The sequence below is a fragment of the Eleutherodactylus coqui genome, chromosome 11 (assembly GCF_035609145.1).
Source record: "Eleutherodactylus coqui strain aEleCoq1 chromosome 11, aEleCoq1.hap1, whole genome shotgun sequence".
Taxonomy (NCBI): Eukaryota; Metazoa; Chordata; class Amphibia; order Anura; family Eleutherodactylidae; genus Eleutherodactylus; species Eleutherodactylus coqui.
Genome location: NC_089847.1, coordinates 117,762,548 through 117,776,019, shown reverse-complemented (window position 1 = coordinate 117,776,019; position 13,472 = coordinate 117,762,548). Strand labels below are relative to the sequence as shown.

The 13,472-nt window shown below is 44.2% G+C and overlaps 1 protein-coding gene across 5 annotated transcripts in view; it reads right to left on the bottom strand.

Moving 5' to 3' along the window:
* LOC136582377 (cytoskeleton-associated protein 5-A) overlaps positions 1-13,472 on the bottom strand; it is a 59,204-nt gene that overhangs the window by 17,859 nt on the left and 27,873 nt on the right. For all 5 annotated transcript variants that reach the window (XM_066583376.1, XM_066583379.1, XM_066583381.1 and 2 more), the window contains exons 4-24: positions 11,430-11,636; positions 11,179-11,350; positions 9,489-9,615; positions 7,974-8,077; positions 7,783-7,896; positions 7,594-7,698; positions 6,267-6,356; positions 5,964-6,128; positions 5,752-5,880; positions 5,495-5,662; positions 5,310-5,414; positions 5,110-5,220; positions 4,123-4,215; positions 3,827-4,012; positions 3,655-3,749; positions 3,498-3,555; positions 3,264-3,389; positions 2,617-2,753; positions 2,242-2,416; positions 935-1,048; positions 80-208 (exon numbers count right to left, since the gene is read on the bottom strand). In XM_066583376.1, coding sequence (XP_066439473.1) covers positions 80-208; positions 935-1,048; positions 2,242-2,416; positions 2,617-2,753; positions 3,264-3,389; positions 3,498-3,555; positions 3,655-3,749; positions 3,827-4,012; positions 4,123-4,215; positions 5,110-5,220; positions 5,310-5,414; positions 5,495-5,662; positions 5,752-5,880; positions 5,964-6,128; positions 6,267-6,356; positions 7,594-7,698; positions 7,783-7,896; positions 7,974-8,077; positions 9,489-9,615; positions 11,179-11,350; positions 11,430-11,636 — 2,710 coding nt within the window. The remainder of the gene's footprint in view (positions 1-79; positions 209-934; positions 1,049-2,241; positions 2,417-2,616; positions 2,754-3,263; positions 3,390-3,497; positions 3,556-3,654; positions 3,750-3,826; positions 4,013-4,122; positions 4,216-5,109; positions 5,221-5,309; positions 5,415-5,494; positions 5,663-5,751; positions 5,881-5,963; positions 6,129-6,266; positions 6,357-7,593; positions 7,699-7,782; positions 7,897-7,973; positions 8,078-9,488; positions 9,616-11,178; positions 11,351-11,429; positions 11,637-13,472) is intronic.

Here is a 13,472-nt window from a genome sequence, read left to right as displayed (position 1 = left end):
GAAATTACACAGTATTTTTGCCCGGTATGAACATACCCTTAAAAAAAAAAAATTTAATAAATAATGATAAAATGATCACCTCTTGCCTAAGGAAAGGATTTTCCCTTTTCAATTCCTCAGAGAGATCTTCTCCTTCTAACCACTCCTTCATACCAGTTTGCTCCACCCAGGAATTTAGGGTTACTAGAGCTGCAGCTCTGACATTTGCCTAATACAAAGAAAAAGTGTCAATTCAAACAGCTACAAGTGATAATTGATATCCAGCATTGATTGTATGCGATCAACAAAATTAGGCAGGGAACGCCACACTGTATTTTGGCTTCAAATTAGCATCCATAGTACAGAAGTGTGTCCCAGCCTGACTACGGGTCAGCCAGAATGCAATCACATATTACAGATGCAAACAGTCACAATAGACTGTCTGAGGCTGGGATCACACTAGTGCATCATGTAATACACAAGAACAGCCTCTTTTAAAGTGGAAGCCAGAGTGTCAATCAAGATAAAACCAGCAATCGAAGGTCTGGCAAAGCCACTGCTGGCCATACATTACACCTATAGCAGCCAGCAAGTTACATGTGGCTAAAGAATATATAAAATATGGATGGCACAAATCAGTGAGGCTTGCCCTGCCTTGTAAAGCAAACGCCGACTGGAAGTCTACAGTCCCTTTAATAGTATCCAAAAAGGATGGATTTGTTTCTAACACATTAACTAGATAGGCTACAAGTGAAGACCAACTTTGGAGATATCAGCAATCCCACGAACCGGGCTAAGTGTGTGCAGTGTAGAGAATATAGCCATGGTAAAACTCCATGCAGAAGAGCATATTCTGGGGATGAATCACTACAGGAAGGGAGACCTTTGTACCAAAATTGCACAAAAAAAAGATCCTAAAAAGGAATGAAGAGCTTCATAATGTATCAGAGCTCACCTTACTGTCTCCTATGACCGTTATAACAGGCATGCCCAAGTTCTTAACATGTTGCTTAACATTGGGCCCCATGGCTGTGGCAAGTTGCTGAAGGATGCCCAAGGTCTGCTGAACCTGTTAGAAAGTCATGAAGACAACTTGATGCTATAATCTGTTGCACAGTAAAAATCTTAATGCAGTTAAACCAGCTCAATATTTTAATAAAAGGTCACCATCAAGGCTTATAAAAAAGTATGGCCTATCCTAGGGAAAAGCCATTGATGTCAGATCAGTAAGGGTCTGACTCCACACCACTGTCAATCAGCTGTTTGGAGTGGACATAGCTGCATTTTCAGGCAAAGCCAATACAAACAGTACGCAAAACCTGATCTAAACAATGAAAAGGCTGCAGTAGTTGCCAGAGTGCTGAAACCCCTTCATACAACCCGAGTTGGACATCTCCAATCTAATATTGATGACAAACCCGAGGCTGGAGCAACAATTAAAAAAAAAAATCTGGATTGACCTTTAAGTTAGGCCGGTTTCGCATGGCCGAGCAGCTCATGCGAGATGCATGAAAATGAACCCCACTCTTGAATGGAGGCAAATACATGAGTGATGGGTTAAAAAAAAAAAAACGCTGCATGTCCGATCTTTTTGTGCTCCTAGGAATGGGTCATCCATTGTTTACAATGGGACAGTAAAACATACGGCGTGCAAGGTGCACGTAAGATTTCCCATTGAAAACAATGGAAACCCATGTCGATGTGGCGACGCGGCTGAAAGCCATGCTGGAGGATCACTAATTCACAGAAGTAATAAGAGGTGCTTTTGCTTGAAAATGCCTTGCATCACTATGAAAACACATTGGCAGGCGCTATATCGAGCAGAGTTTCTCGGCCCAATATCGCACTAGTCTGTGTGTGGGCAACCTTGCTTCTGGATATAAGGGATCATTTTAGATAAGTGCCCAACAATTATCCCAACAATAATCACTCCTGTGCTTTTACACAAAAAAGGGATGATCCCTCATTGAATTGAGGTGGTGCACACCAGAGATCTGCTCTGTCCAGTCGCCTCTACTCCTAGTAAGTAGGCAGTCTGTCACAGATGACCGTATGCCTGTTTACATGGGCTGAAAGTCACTTGGTTGTTAGGCAAGCTGAAAATCATGCAAGTTCATCAGGTGAGCGATTCTCGCTGACTGTTCCTGTCAGGTACCGTGTTTACACGGGCCAATAGTCGCCCATAATTACTCTTGAGCAAACACTCAGGTGACTGTCGGCCTGTGTAAAAGTACCCCAAGTTAAAATGTTGACAATACATACCAGGATTTTATTAGAGTCATTGAGCCGACCCTTAAGGGCATTTGGAAGTTCTCCGATATTAGGAAGGATGAATTTGGCCTCATTAAGAATTGTTGTAACTTCATCTAAGCCTTCCTTACGGATTTTCCAGTTTTTATCGCCTATTTTTGACACGAGGTCAGAAGAGATTTTGTCACTAGAGAAAAGAAGAAGAAAAAAAAGTAAAGACAATAACCCCTAAATGACCAAAATGTTCACCATGTTTTAGAGCAAATTCATATGTAGTAGATTTGTTGCAGAAGTTTCTGGGACTGTTGCATTCATCCTACAGAAACCCTTGTGAATGCTGTCAAACAAATATACCCTGTGAAAAAGACTTGGGGAAAAGAAAGTCACCAGATATCAGCCCGCGGAAGAAGATCCATGACATCAGCTGGAGAGTCGTCTTCATGCTCCTCGCCCTCTTCACCGTCATCTCCTGCACCAGATTTGGGAGACGCTCGGGTTGGCGGTGGCGGAGTCTGTCCCTTCATCTGTTAAGTTTAACACACCAATAAGACAATATGTCCACGACATGACAGCAATTCATTGAACAAGTTCAAGATGGGCCTGGATGACTTCCCTCTAATAAGGCCAATGGCATCAGAATCATAAGGATTTTTGCCTTCTTTTGGCACAACATTGTAGGATTATAGGTTGGACCAGTCTCACACTAAATCTCAGTCTTGCTCGTATGGAGGTTCAGAGCATACTGAGAGGGTCATACACAATAGATTAAAGGTCAGCTGAAGCTGTTAGTGTGGAAGGGATCAGCATGCCATCTAGTGTGCATGGGGGCTCTAATGGAAGAAAAGGCACCTCTAGGGGGTCTCACAGTGGCTTGTTCCCAGTCTCGAGCAATAGTGTGGGCTAAAAAAGGGGTTTTCCAGGACTAAAACTAATCAGGTATAGGTGGAGAGGATTTCCTAACAAACGGTGTGCATTGACCCTTAAAGCTAGATTTCATTTAGCACAAAGGGGGTGAAGAGGCTGAAACAACTCACCTTCTCAAACTCTGCATCAATTTGAGAAAGAAGAGCTGGCTTTTCCTCTTCAAAAAATATTCGCAGTGGAGCTCCCATATACAAAAACATGACACCCAGCAACGTGATGGCAGAAGTCCTGATAGCCTGCAAATACATGAGGTCATGAATGAAGGAGCTCACATTGGTACAAACAACAAACTCCACCAAAACAAAAAAAAAACAAAACAGAAGTCACCAGCCCACGAAACTTACAGGGTTTGTGGCAGCAAGAGCAGTCTTAACATTGCTGATGAAAGCCTTGACATTGAGTCTGTGAATGAACGGATATATAGAGATTGTTCAGAAATAAGACTGAATACCTGCAGTTACACACCACCCACAATTTGAATGATGGAAGGTAAAAAGTTACCCTGCAAAACCAAACTCTTTTATTGCGTTTGAAAGCCAGTTTAAGGTTTCCGATTGGTTCTTAGGATTTTTCTGTGCAAAAGCCAAGGAGACGACCTAGAAACATACAATGGCTTAAATTGCAGCACAGTATCTAGTTAGTGGATGGACATGTGTGATGGTCAGTCTATTACCTGCTCAGCAGTCCAAGGGAGCGTACAGGCCCCTGCAATAGCACTCAGCGCTTCCTTTGCATTTCCCCCACACTTCACATCTCCAACTTTGTCTACAAGCCCATCAAGGACCACATTGGCAGAAGTTTTTGAAAAGTTGCCCTTCTGAGCAACAAGGGCCACAATGTGCAACCTCATCTGCATGACCTAGAAGAGAAAAAAAAAAATTCTTTTTAGAAGTGTTCGTGGATCCATATAAGCATTTCTTCATAAAAAGGGACATTAAAGCACTAGGAAGGGAGGGAGCAGTTACCAACCTGGAAGTTTGTTTCTTTAAAACCTGGTTTCTTAGCCAACATTTTGACCAGTGCTTGGCAAGGAATGTCACTCTTTTCCATTGTTTCCACAGCCTAAAGAAAGAACAAATACTGAGAAATCAAAGAAAGCCTGCAGAATGAAAAGGGGCAGAAAAACAAAAATAATTTATTTCGCTACTAATTAGAGTTTTCCTTTTTACGGGAGCCATTACTCTTCAGCAAGCGTTTATGGTGCAGGATAAGCTCTACATGGGTGTTCCATGCCGCCCTGAAGGACGCTCCTGCCCCAAATGTAGGGATTGGAGAACTGACTCAGGCTGCCTAACCTTTGTGCACGGAGTCTTGCCAGCTTAGAAAAGACCCCCAGAAAAGACGCACAGAAGTGCGTTAAAATACACGTATAGAACAAATGCAGTAATCCCTTAACCCTTTCCAATCCACTGTCTGACGTCTAAAGACATTCTGATTGAAGGCTGTACAGCTCTGATGTCGTAAGACACCCGGCAGGGTATTCTTACTGTATATTACTGGCCGCTCTGTTGTCAGGGGCCTCTGCAGCATCTCCCATACCACAGTACTGGCTCTAGCCAGCATATGGCGCTATTGTATAATGGCAGAAAGAGAAACCCCCCTAGAAAACCCTGAATCCAAAATTGGATTGCAAAGGGTTAATTGGACAGGATACAGAAATTAGCAATCTACCATTGCTATGGTTTACCCCACCAAATTTTGCTTTTAGGACTGCAATGATGAGGTTTACATATACCCACGTGACAGATTCAAGTTACTAGCTTCAGTAGTGTACAGCACAAGAAAGCCAGAGTGGCAGTGCATCACAATGGCAATCATACTTTTTCCTAATTTAACACATTACCTGCTCTTGAAAGAAAAAACCCATTTCAGACAACCTCTTCTCCCGCAGCTATGCCCAATTTGTTTTGTTGCTATTGTGCACTTGCTATTGGCCAATGACTTAGGGTAGCTTACCTTCTGGAATTCCTCCATGCTTGCCAGTCTTTCCTTCCAGTTGCCACTGTCCAGCAGTTGCATGCAAGTTGCAGGAAGAACTGTTGCTGCCTTCTCTTCACAAGCCTCAGACTACAAGAACAGGGATGACTTAGACAATACCACAGGACCACCACCACAGCCTCACTTCACTAGTTATATAAAGCCTTCATGATACTTACAGAGAGTTCTTGTTCAAACACCTCTTTCACATCCGCCGCCTTCTTTCCCTTAGCAGCTCCACCTCCGGCTGCGGGAGCTTTACCCTTCTTCACAGGACCTCCACTCTTTAAAGAGCAATAAAGTTGTTACAAAGTCATAACCCGTCAGTTATGGAGATCGGTCAGTGCTTTGTGACTTAACATACCTTGGAAGGTGCTGGTTTTTTAGATGCCATTCCAGGTTTAGCAGCTTCCTTTGAATCCTTCTCATTGGCGGCACTAGGAGCTGCAGTCATTGCTTTGGCTTCTTTCTTCTCTCCAGATCCTACCTTCTTGCCAGTGGCAAGTTCGACCTTGTCAGCACATTCTTTGATCTGTGTATGTGGGAGACAGCGATTCCTTAAAAACTCTTAGCCTTTAGATTCACAGTTCGTGTAGGTTTTACATCTTAGCAGCAACCTACCCTATCAAGCTTCAGTTTGTCCACTTCAGCAAGAAATGGGTTAACCGCTTTCTCTCCAACTACTTTTTGAGCGGTACCCAGAGCTTCAAAGGCTGCATCTCTAACTTCTGCTGCAGAGTCATTAATTTGCTGTGGAAAGAGAAGACAAGTCAAAATTGATGGCATCCCAATTGACTAAAAACTAGAGTAAATTCTGTAGACCCCACATTTACCTTTAGCAGTGCTGCACAGAGTGGCTTTAGTAGACTTTTGGGCAGGGTTGTGGGTGTGCAGTGGCGGAAGCTTCTGGCAAGGAATAGAGAAGTCTGTTGCTTTATTGTTGGGTTCTTGTTATCCATGACAGCAAGGACATCTTCACTTATGTTCTGTAGTGTTGTCTGAAAGGAGGCCAGTATGTCAGATATGTACATAAAAAGCAAACAAAACCACAAAAAAAAAAATAAATAAATAAACAAACAAAACAAAACAAAACACACCTTGGAGGCTTATTAGTCAAAACAGCAGCGATAACTTACTGTAAGAAATATGGCATCAATGGCCTCCTGTAGGGCTTGTACTACTTGTGGCTTCTTCTCCTTGAACTTCTCTAAAATAGTTGGCACAACCTTTTTAAAAATATCAAAAACAAAAAATTAAATGTTACATTTATCTTCAACTGATTGTGTAGTTTTAGGTAAAGTGACGAGGGGGGGGGAGGAAAAGACCTTGTGGCACCACCAATCAGGGGAATGAAGATGCAGTGCAAGCCTGTATTGTATAATGCTTTTAGGCCGCCTGCAGACGGGCGGAAATTCCACGGCGGGATTTCCGCTGCTAGAAGCCTGCATAGGATTGCGTTAACAAACGCAATCCTATGCAGACTGCTGCAGTTTGGCCGCGCAAAATCTCGCGCGGCATGCTCTATGTCTGTGCGGGGCTCACAGAGCCCCGCACAGAAACGTCACTCACCCGCCGCTGGCTCCGGTCTGTGCATGCGCTAGCTGCCGGCACATGAAAGAGACGGGGCGCTGATGAGTACGCGCTGCTCTCTGCAGGCACTCTGGTCGGGTCCCGCGGCGAGAATTCTCGCTGCCGGATCCGACACGGCCGTCTGCAGGTGGCCTTACTTTACAAGGCATTAATGCAAAACCAAAAAGAAAATAAATTAATTCACTTTGGGCGGTCGGACAACCCCTTTAAAGGGGTCAATTTCTAATTTTTTTTCATTTTTAAACTGTGCTAATGCTATAGTGCACAGTATAAGGATTAAACCAAACACATGAATGCAAGGCCATTAGACAGTCTCAATCTGGTCTGGTCGTCTGTACAGTTATTAAAAATAGCAATTATATAACAGTGACATTAACAAACATACAGGGAGAGAACAGCGACTGCAGCTATTCCATAAAGAACAAGTGCAGACCCATCCAGATGGAGCACACTCCGTATAGCAAGGTGAAGCCCTATCTTTTCCTAGCTATAGTGTAAGAAATGCAGAGAATATGTTGATAAAACCCATTGCAGAAATGCTTAGATTTTCTTATTCTGCGCATATTTTTTTATTACTTTAACACCAGGTGGACAGCATGTAAATAGAAGACATTGTAAAAGTAATTAAAATAATGAGGTTTAATGTCCCATGGCTACTTCATGAGCAACACAAAATAGACTGATACATTAGGAACACTCTGTTGTTGTGTAGTCATGGCCTAGTCATTTAACAATGGTAGCCGTTTAACAAGCAGGATGATGTCCACACCCTATGCTTAGCTTAGTCAATGTGTGACTTCAAACAAAAAACTTCATGAGTCACCGACATGGCACTGCAGCCTTGTGGCAACTCAACAAGCAAACAATACTCACAAGGCCAGCATAGGAGCCAAACTTCTTCCTGAGGCCAGCAGCAAGCCCAGCTAGGCATTTGGCAGCCAGTGCTACAAGCAGTACATTCGTGTCTTTGCCAACCACCTGTAATACAAAGACAAAAAAGTTTATTCAAAAGCACTTTAGCGATGTTGTTAGTTTAAGTTACGCCGTCTCTACAAGAGTTACCTTCTTAAGAGCCCTCACAAGATCTCCATAGTCACCAGCCTCAATCTTGGGGTTTTTGACCAGGATCTCCACAGCTTCCAAAGCCTCCTTTCTCTCCTGCCATTTTTTGGCCTCCTATTAGAAAGTTTAGAGTGTCATTTTTCTGAAAAATGATCTACTTTTCCATCACATCTAGAGGGATGATTACTTACAATTTTATCATAGAAATCTTTCGGCAATTTTGAGAGAATTTCAACAGCTTCTAGAAGCTCGTAGGCATCGATCTGTGGCACGACTTCATCGTCGCCTTCTTCTCCTGAAGAAAAGCACTAGTGTTACAGAGAATGGGGCACATTTATTGCGGCTTTTGCAAGCCAGAAGTCAAGTGTAAAAGGTTGGAGTTTGGGCAAACGTGCCAAAATTGCGACTTTTTGCACTTTTAGGATGGGCCCTGCCACTTTTTAAAAAGCCAAGCCCTAGGGGCATGGCTATCACATTTACTACAATTTTGCCCTTTCCAATCCACTGTCTGACGTATGAAGACATTATGATTTAAGGCTGTACAGCTCCGATGTTGGAAGACGCCTGTTGGGGTTCTCTTACTGTATACTGCCAGCCTCTCTGCTGTCGGAGCCTATCCAAATTGTCACCTCATGCAGTACTGGCTTTAGCCAGCAGATAGCGCCATTGTATAATAGCAGAAAAAGAGTAAGCCCCCTAGGAAAACCAGGATACAAATTGGATTGGAAAAGGTTAAACCGGAAACTGGTGTAAATTATAGCAAAAACATCCTTCAGCTCGTAGCCAGATGGAAACAACGTTTTGAAAGCGAACCCGTCACCAGCTATGAGCACCATAAACTAACTAGCGGTAGTTTAAACGTACATGCCTCTCGGTGCCCATGCTGTCAGCCCTAAACGGCAGCTTGCAGACCATGCATCAGACTCAAAGCTTCAGGCTGTGCTCATGCACTCCCACTGATCTATATAAGAGCGTGAGAGCACAGCCTGCAGCACCGATACGACTTTCGGGAATGACAGGGAGGGCATGGAGGTGGTTAAAGGGGTTGTCCCGAGGCAGCAAGTGGGTCTATACACTTCTGCATGGCCATAATAATGCACTTTGTAATGTACATTGTGCATTAATTATGAGCCATACAGAAGTTATGAAAAGTTTTATACTTACCTGCTCCGTTGCTAGCGTCCTCGTCTCCATGGTGCCGACTAATTTTCGCCCTCCGATGGCCAAATTAGCCGCGCTTGCGCAGTCCGGGACTTCTCCTCTTCTCTATGGGGCTCCGTGTAGCTCCGCCCCGTCACGTGCCGATTCCAGCCAATCAGGAGGCTGGAATCGGCAATGGACCGCACAGAAGCCCTGCGGTCCATGAAGACAGAGGATCCCGGCGGCCATCTTCAGCAGGTGAGTATGAAGACGCCGGACCGCCGGGATTCAGGTAAGCGCTGTGCGGGTGGTTTTTTTAACCCCTGCATCGGGGTTGTCTCGCGCCGAACGGGGGGGGGGGGGTTTAAAAAAAAAAAAAACCCGTTTCGGCGCGGGACATCTCCTTTAAGTATTTAAATATAAAAACTCAGATTATATTGCTCATAGCCAGTGACTGGTTCCTTTAGGCTTGTGCCTCATAGGTGTGCACTGATGTTCCTGCAACAAATTAAGTAAATGTGTCCAAACATTGACTCTTATTACATCACTGGACTTATAAGCCTTACCTTCAGCATCTCCGCTTGCCTGCTGCTGTTCAAATTTTGCCTTCAGGTCTTGCTGTGAGCGCAGGAAACGGGTCTGCTTGGGAGCGGATTGTGATACCTTCACCCATTCCTCCTCTAGCTCTTTAAGCTGCAAAAACAAAGTAACAAAATAGATTGAAAGAAGCAGCTCCTTACATGGGTCTTCTGCTAGGAACCCCCATTGATCAGCTTATTCCCCATTCTCCAGATAGGGGAAAGTTTAACATCACAATACCCCTTTAAACAAGAGGGTTGTCCCTTGTCCACAGAAGGAGGGATAAGTTGCTGACTGGTGGGGGGACGAGTTTGACAACCCGAGACTTCCACTAATTCCAAGAACGGGGATTCAGTTTGTTCAGATAAGGTCATTCACATCTGTGCTGCCGCTCCCTTCATTTCAAAAGTAGCAGCCGGAGATAGCCAATCGCTTGTACTTGGCTATCCCACTGAAATAAATGGAACAGTAGTTTGCACTGTTAACCACTGCGCTATTCATTCAGGCAGACACTAGTTCTCATGATTGGCGAGGATCAGACATCTTGGACTCCCACCAATTAGATATTTTCTTCTCTATTCTACAGACAGAACACAGGTTCTTTTTGCGGGACAGTGCCTTTAAAAAGGGGTAAAAATCAAGATGGCTGCTCATGAATATTCACTAGGGAGAAGTACTACCCTTTCAAAATACATAATGTAAGCAGCTTCTTCTACATAGCTTAATGGTTTGTTCAGTGACTGCACATGTAAGGGCCTTTCCACGCTGGCGATATGAGTTTTCACTCACGCATCGGTGGAAAATCTTGAGCTTGAAACCAGTGATTTTCAATGGTTTCATTCTCATTTACGATGTTTTCACTCACTGCAAGTTGTGCAAAACCCCCCCCAAAAACTGCAATATCGCTTATTGCTTTCAATGAAACCGGCAGCAGCAGTACCAGCCCCGTTGAAATCAATGAGAGAAGATCACACAAGCGCTTTGGGATGCCCCATAGCAAGGAGGGATGAGGGCTCTTACATATCTCCCTATATTTGGAGAGATAGGGGCAGGGCTAGAGAACTCTCCCCCCAGGACTTCCCTAAGAGTGAGTCTGGGGCTATAGGGGAGTGGCTAGCATACAATCCCTCTAACCACGCCCCCTCTCTCCCAAATAAGGGGAGCTATGCAAGAAAGCCCCTGTAGCTCCACCCTCAACTCCTCCTGCTATAGGGGATCCCAGAGCACTTGCTCGCTCTTCTCCAATTGCTTTCAATAGGCCGAGCACTTCTGCTGGTCCTATTGAAAACAATGAGCGATATTGTAGATTTCTTTTATAGCAACTTACAGTGAGTGAAAACATTGCAAATGAGAATGAAACCATTGGTTTTAAACTCATGAGATTTCACTTACTCTCACATCGCTGGAAAATCTATCACCAGTATGGAAGAGCCCTAACAGTAAGTGTGGCTGTCCTGTTTCATTAATGACTCTGGCCAATGTAATGGCCCAGTTTGGTAAAGCAGGCACAACTCCCGCTAAATTCACCACCATACCAACCTAGTAAGCTGCAACGTGTATGGAATGGTCAGCTCCCATTTCTGTCCGTAAGGATAACAGCTGATCGCCAAGGATAGATCATCGATATCTCAGACCCAGACAACCCCTTAAGCCTTTAGTGGCTGCAGTAGGTCTCACCTGCACTGGATTAATGTTCTGCAACGGTGGCCTCAGTGCATCTCTGATCCAGCGATAGATCTCCACAGCAAGGAGCTTGGCTTCATCTCGAATCGCCTTCTCTCGAGACTCGAAGAGTTTTGGCAACACTTTAATAATTGGCTTCAGGGAAGTGATTTTGGAACCAAATTCACTAGAGAGAGAAGACATCACATAAGGATGTGCAGAGCGGTACAAAAGTGTGACTGGTTACAAGTTCAGCATCCTCTCACCTCAGGGCTCTCCGCAGCGTCTCCACACAGGCAACCACGATCTTTGGATTCTTGTTATCTAGGCCTTTCAGCAGCTCTTCCTGTACAGTCTCCCCCTTTTCTATTTCTATGTACATCAGACAGATATCAGACCCAAGTTCCTTTGCTCTGGCTTTTGGCTGATTGAACACTTTGTTCACAACACCCGACACCACCTCCCCGGTAGTCCTAACAGAAAAGGGAAATGACATTAGAAAGTTTTCTACACAGTTGTAGGGGGTCATGCACACAAACCTTACAGGGGCACATGGAGGACGTCTCTAACATAAGCATTGCTCCTTAGTATACACGAGCCTACCATTAATAATTGGACACCTGAGCAAAACTTAATAGTATTTTACATATGTTAACACTTAGTGGGACAGCTTTGGCCCCAGTGACATCAGATACTCTGTGGCATACTTTCTACTAACATCTCATATACATCAGCTGTTATTTCCCTTAATTCATCCTGCAAACGCATGGTAAGTTGTCTGAGAAGATTGATGCTGTTCATAGTAACATAGGCTGAATGAAGACAATCATACTATGTCCATCTAGTTCATCTGCCCCTTGTTGGTCCAGATTAAGGCAAAAACCGCCCGCCCTAGTGAGCCAATTAGCTCCCAGGGAGGGAAAAAAAAAAAAAAAAATTCCTTCCCGACTCCATAATGGCAGCCAGAGTAATCCCTGGATCAACATTTGAGATAATCAACCCCGCTGGTCACCTAATGTCTATATCCTGTAATATCCTAGCACTCCGAAAATACATCTATTTCCTCTTAAACCCCTCTATGGATTTTGCCATCACCACGTCCTCAGGCAGAGTTTCACAATCTCACTACTCTTCTGTGTTGGTGATGAAACCTGCTTTCTTCTAGACGTAGCGGATGCTCTCTCGTTACCGTCGTAGTCCTGGGTATAAACAGATCATGGGAGAGATCCTTGTATCGTCCCCTCATGTATTTATACATAGTTATTTGATCGCCCCTTAGTTGTCTTTTTTTTCAGGGAGAATAATCCCAATTTTGATCGCCTCTCTGGGTATTCCAGTCCTTCTATTCCATTTATTCATTTAGTTGCCCTTCTTTGAACCCCCTCCAGCCCTGTAACATCTGTCCTAAGCACCGGTGACCAGAACTGTACGCAGTATTCCATGTGGGGCCTGACAAGTGCCTTATATAGTGGGAGGATAATGTTCTTGTCCCTCGCCCCAATACCTCTTTTAATGCATCCCAAAACTTTATTTGCCTTTACAGCAGCTGACTGGCATTGACTGCCCCAGCTAAGTCTACATCTTTCATATTTTCTGACATTCCAGCTTATCCCAGAGATGTTCAGTAGGTTCAGGTCAGGACTCCGTGCAGTCGGTCCAATCGTGGGACATCCATATCCTCAAACTAACATAAAACAGCGCTGGATGTACGTCAAGGCACGTTGTCTTGTTGGAAGCATGGCCGCCCAGTCCCAGAGTATTGTCACATTGTCTGGAATGGCAGGGTATCCCTCCGTGTTTATGGTTCGTGAGTGGGTTGTGCCAACACCTCCTCTTGGTACAACACAGGTAAAAAGCGTTCCTGACATCCTCCACACGCAGGTATGTCCATCTGATTTGAAGATTGAGTAGCGCTATTCTTCGCTCCATAGAACATTCTTCCATTGCTCCATTTTCCAATGACACTCCTTACACCATTGTAGATGGACCAATCCCTCTTCTTTAAGAGAACCCACCAGACATTTACAAGATGAATGGAGGGAAATACCAGCTGACGTGTATCAGACATTAGTAATAAGTATGCCACGGAGAGCATCAGATGTCACTACGGCCAAAGGAGCCCCACTAGGAATTAACATATGGAAATAAATACCATTGATTCTTGCTCAGGTGGCCAATTATTTCTGGTAGGATGGTGTCAGTCACAGCGAGTGAAGCGTTCCTTGTAGCTCAAATCCCAACCTCCCCAATTCATAGACTCTGGGTGCATTGGCCAGTAAATTCTTGTTGCTCAGTAAAACACTATAAAG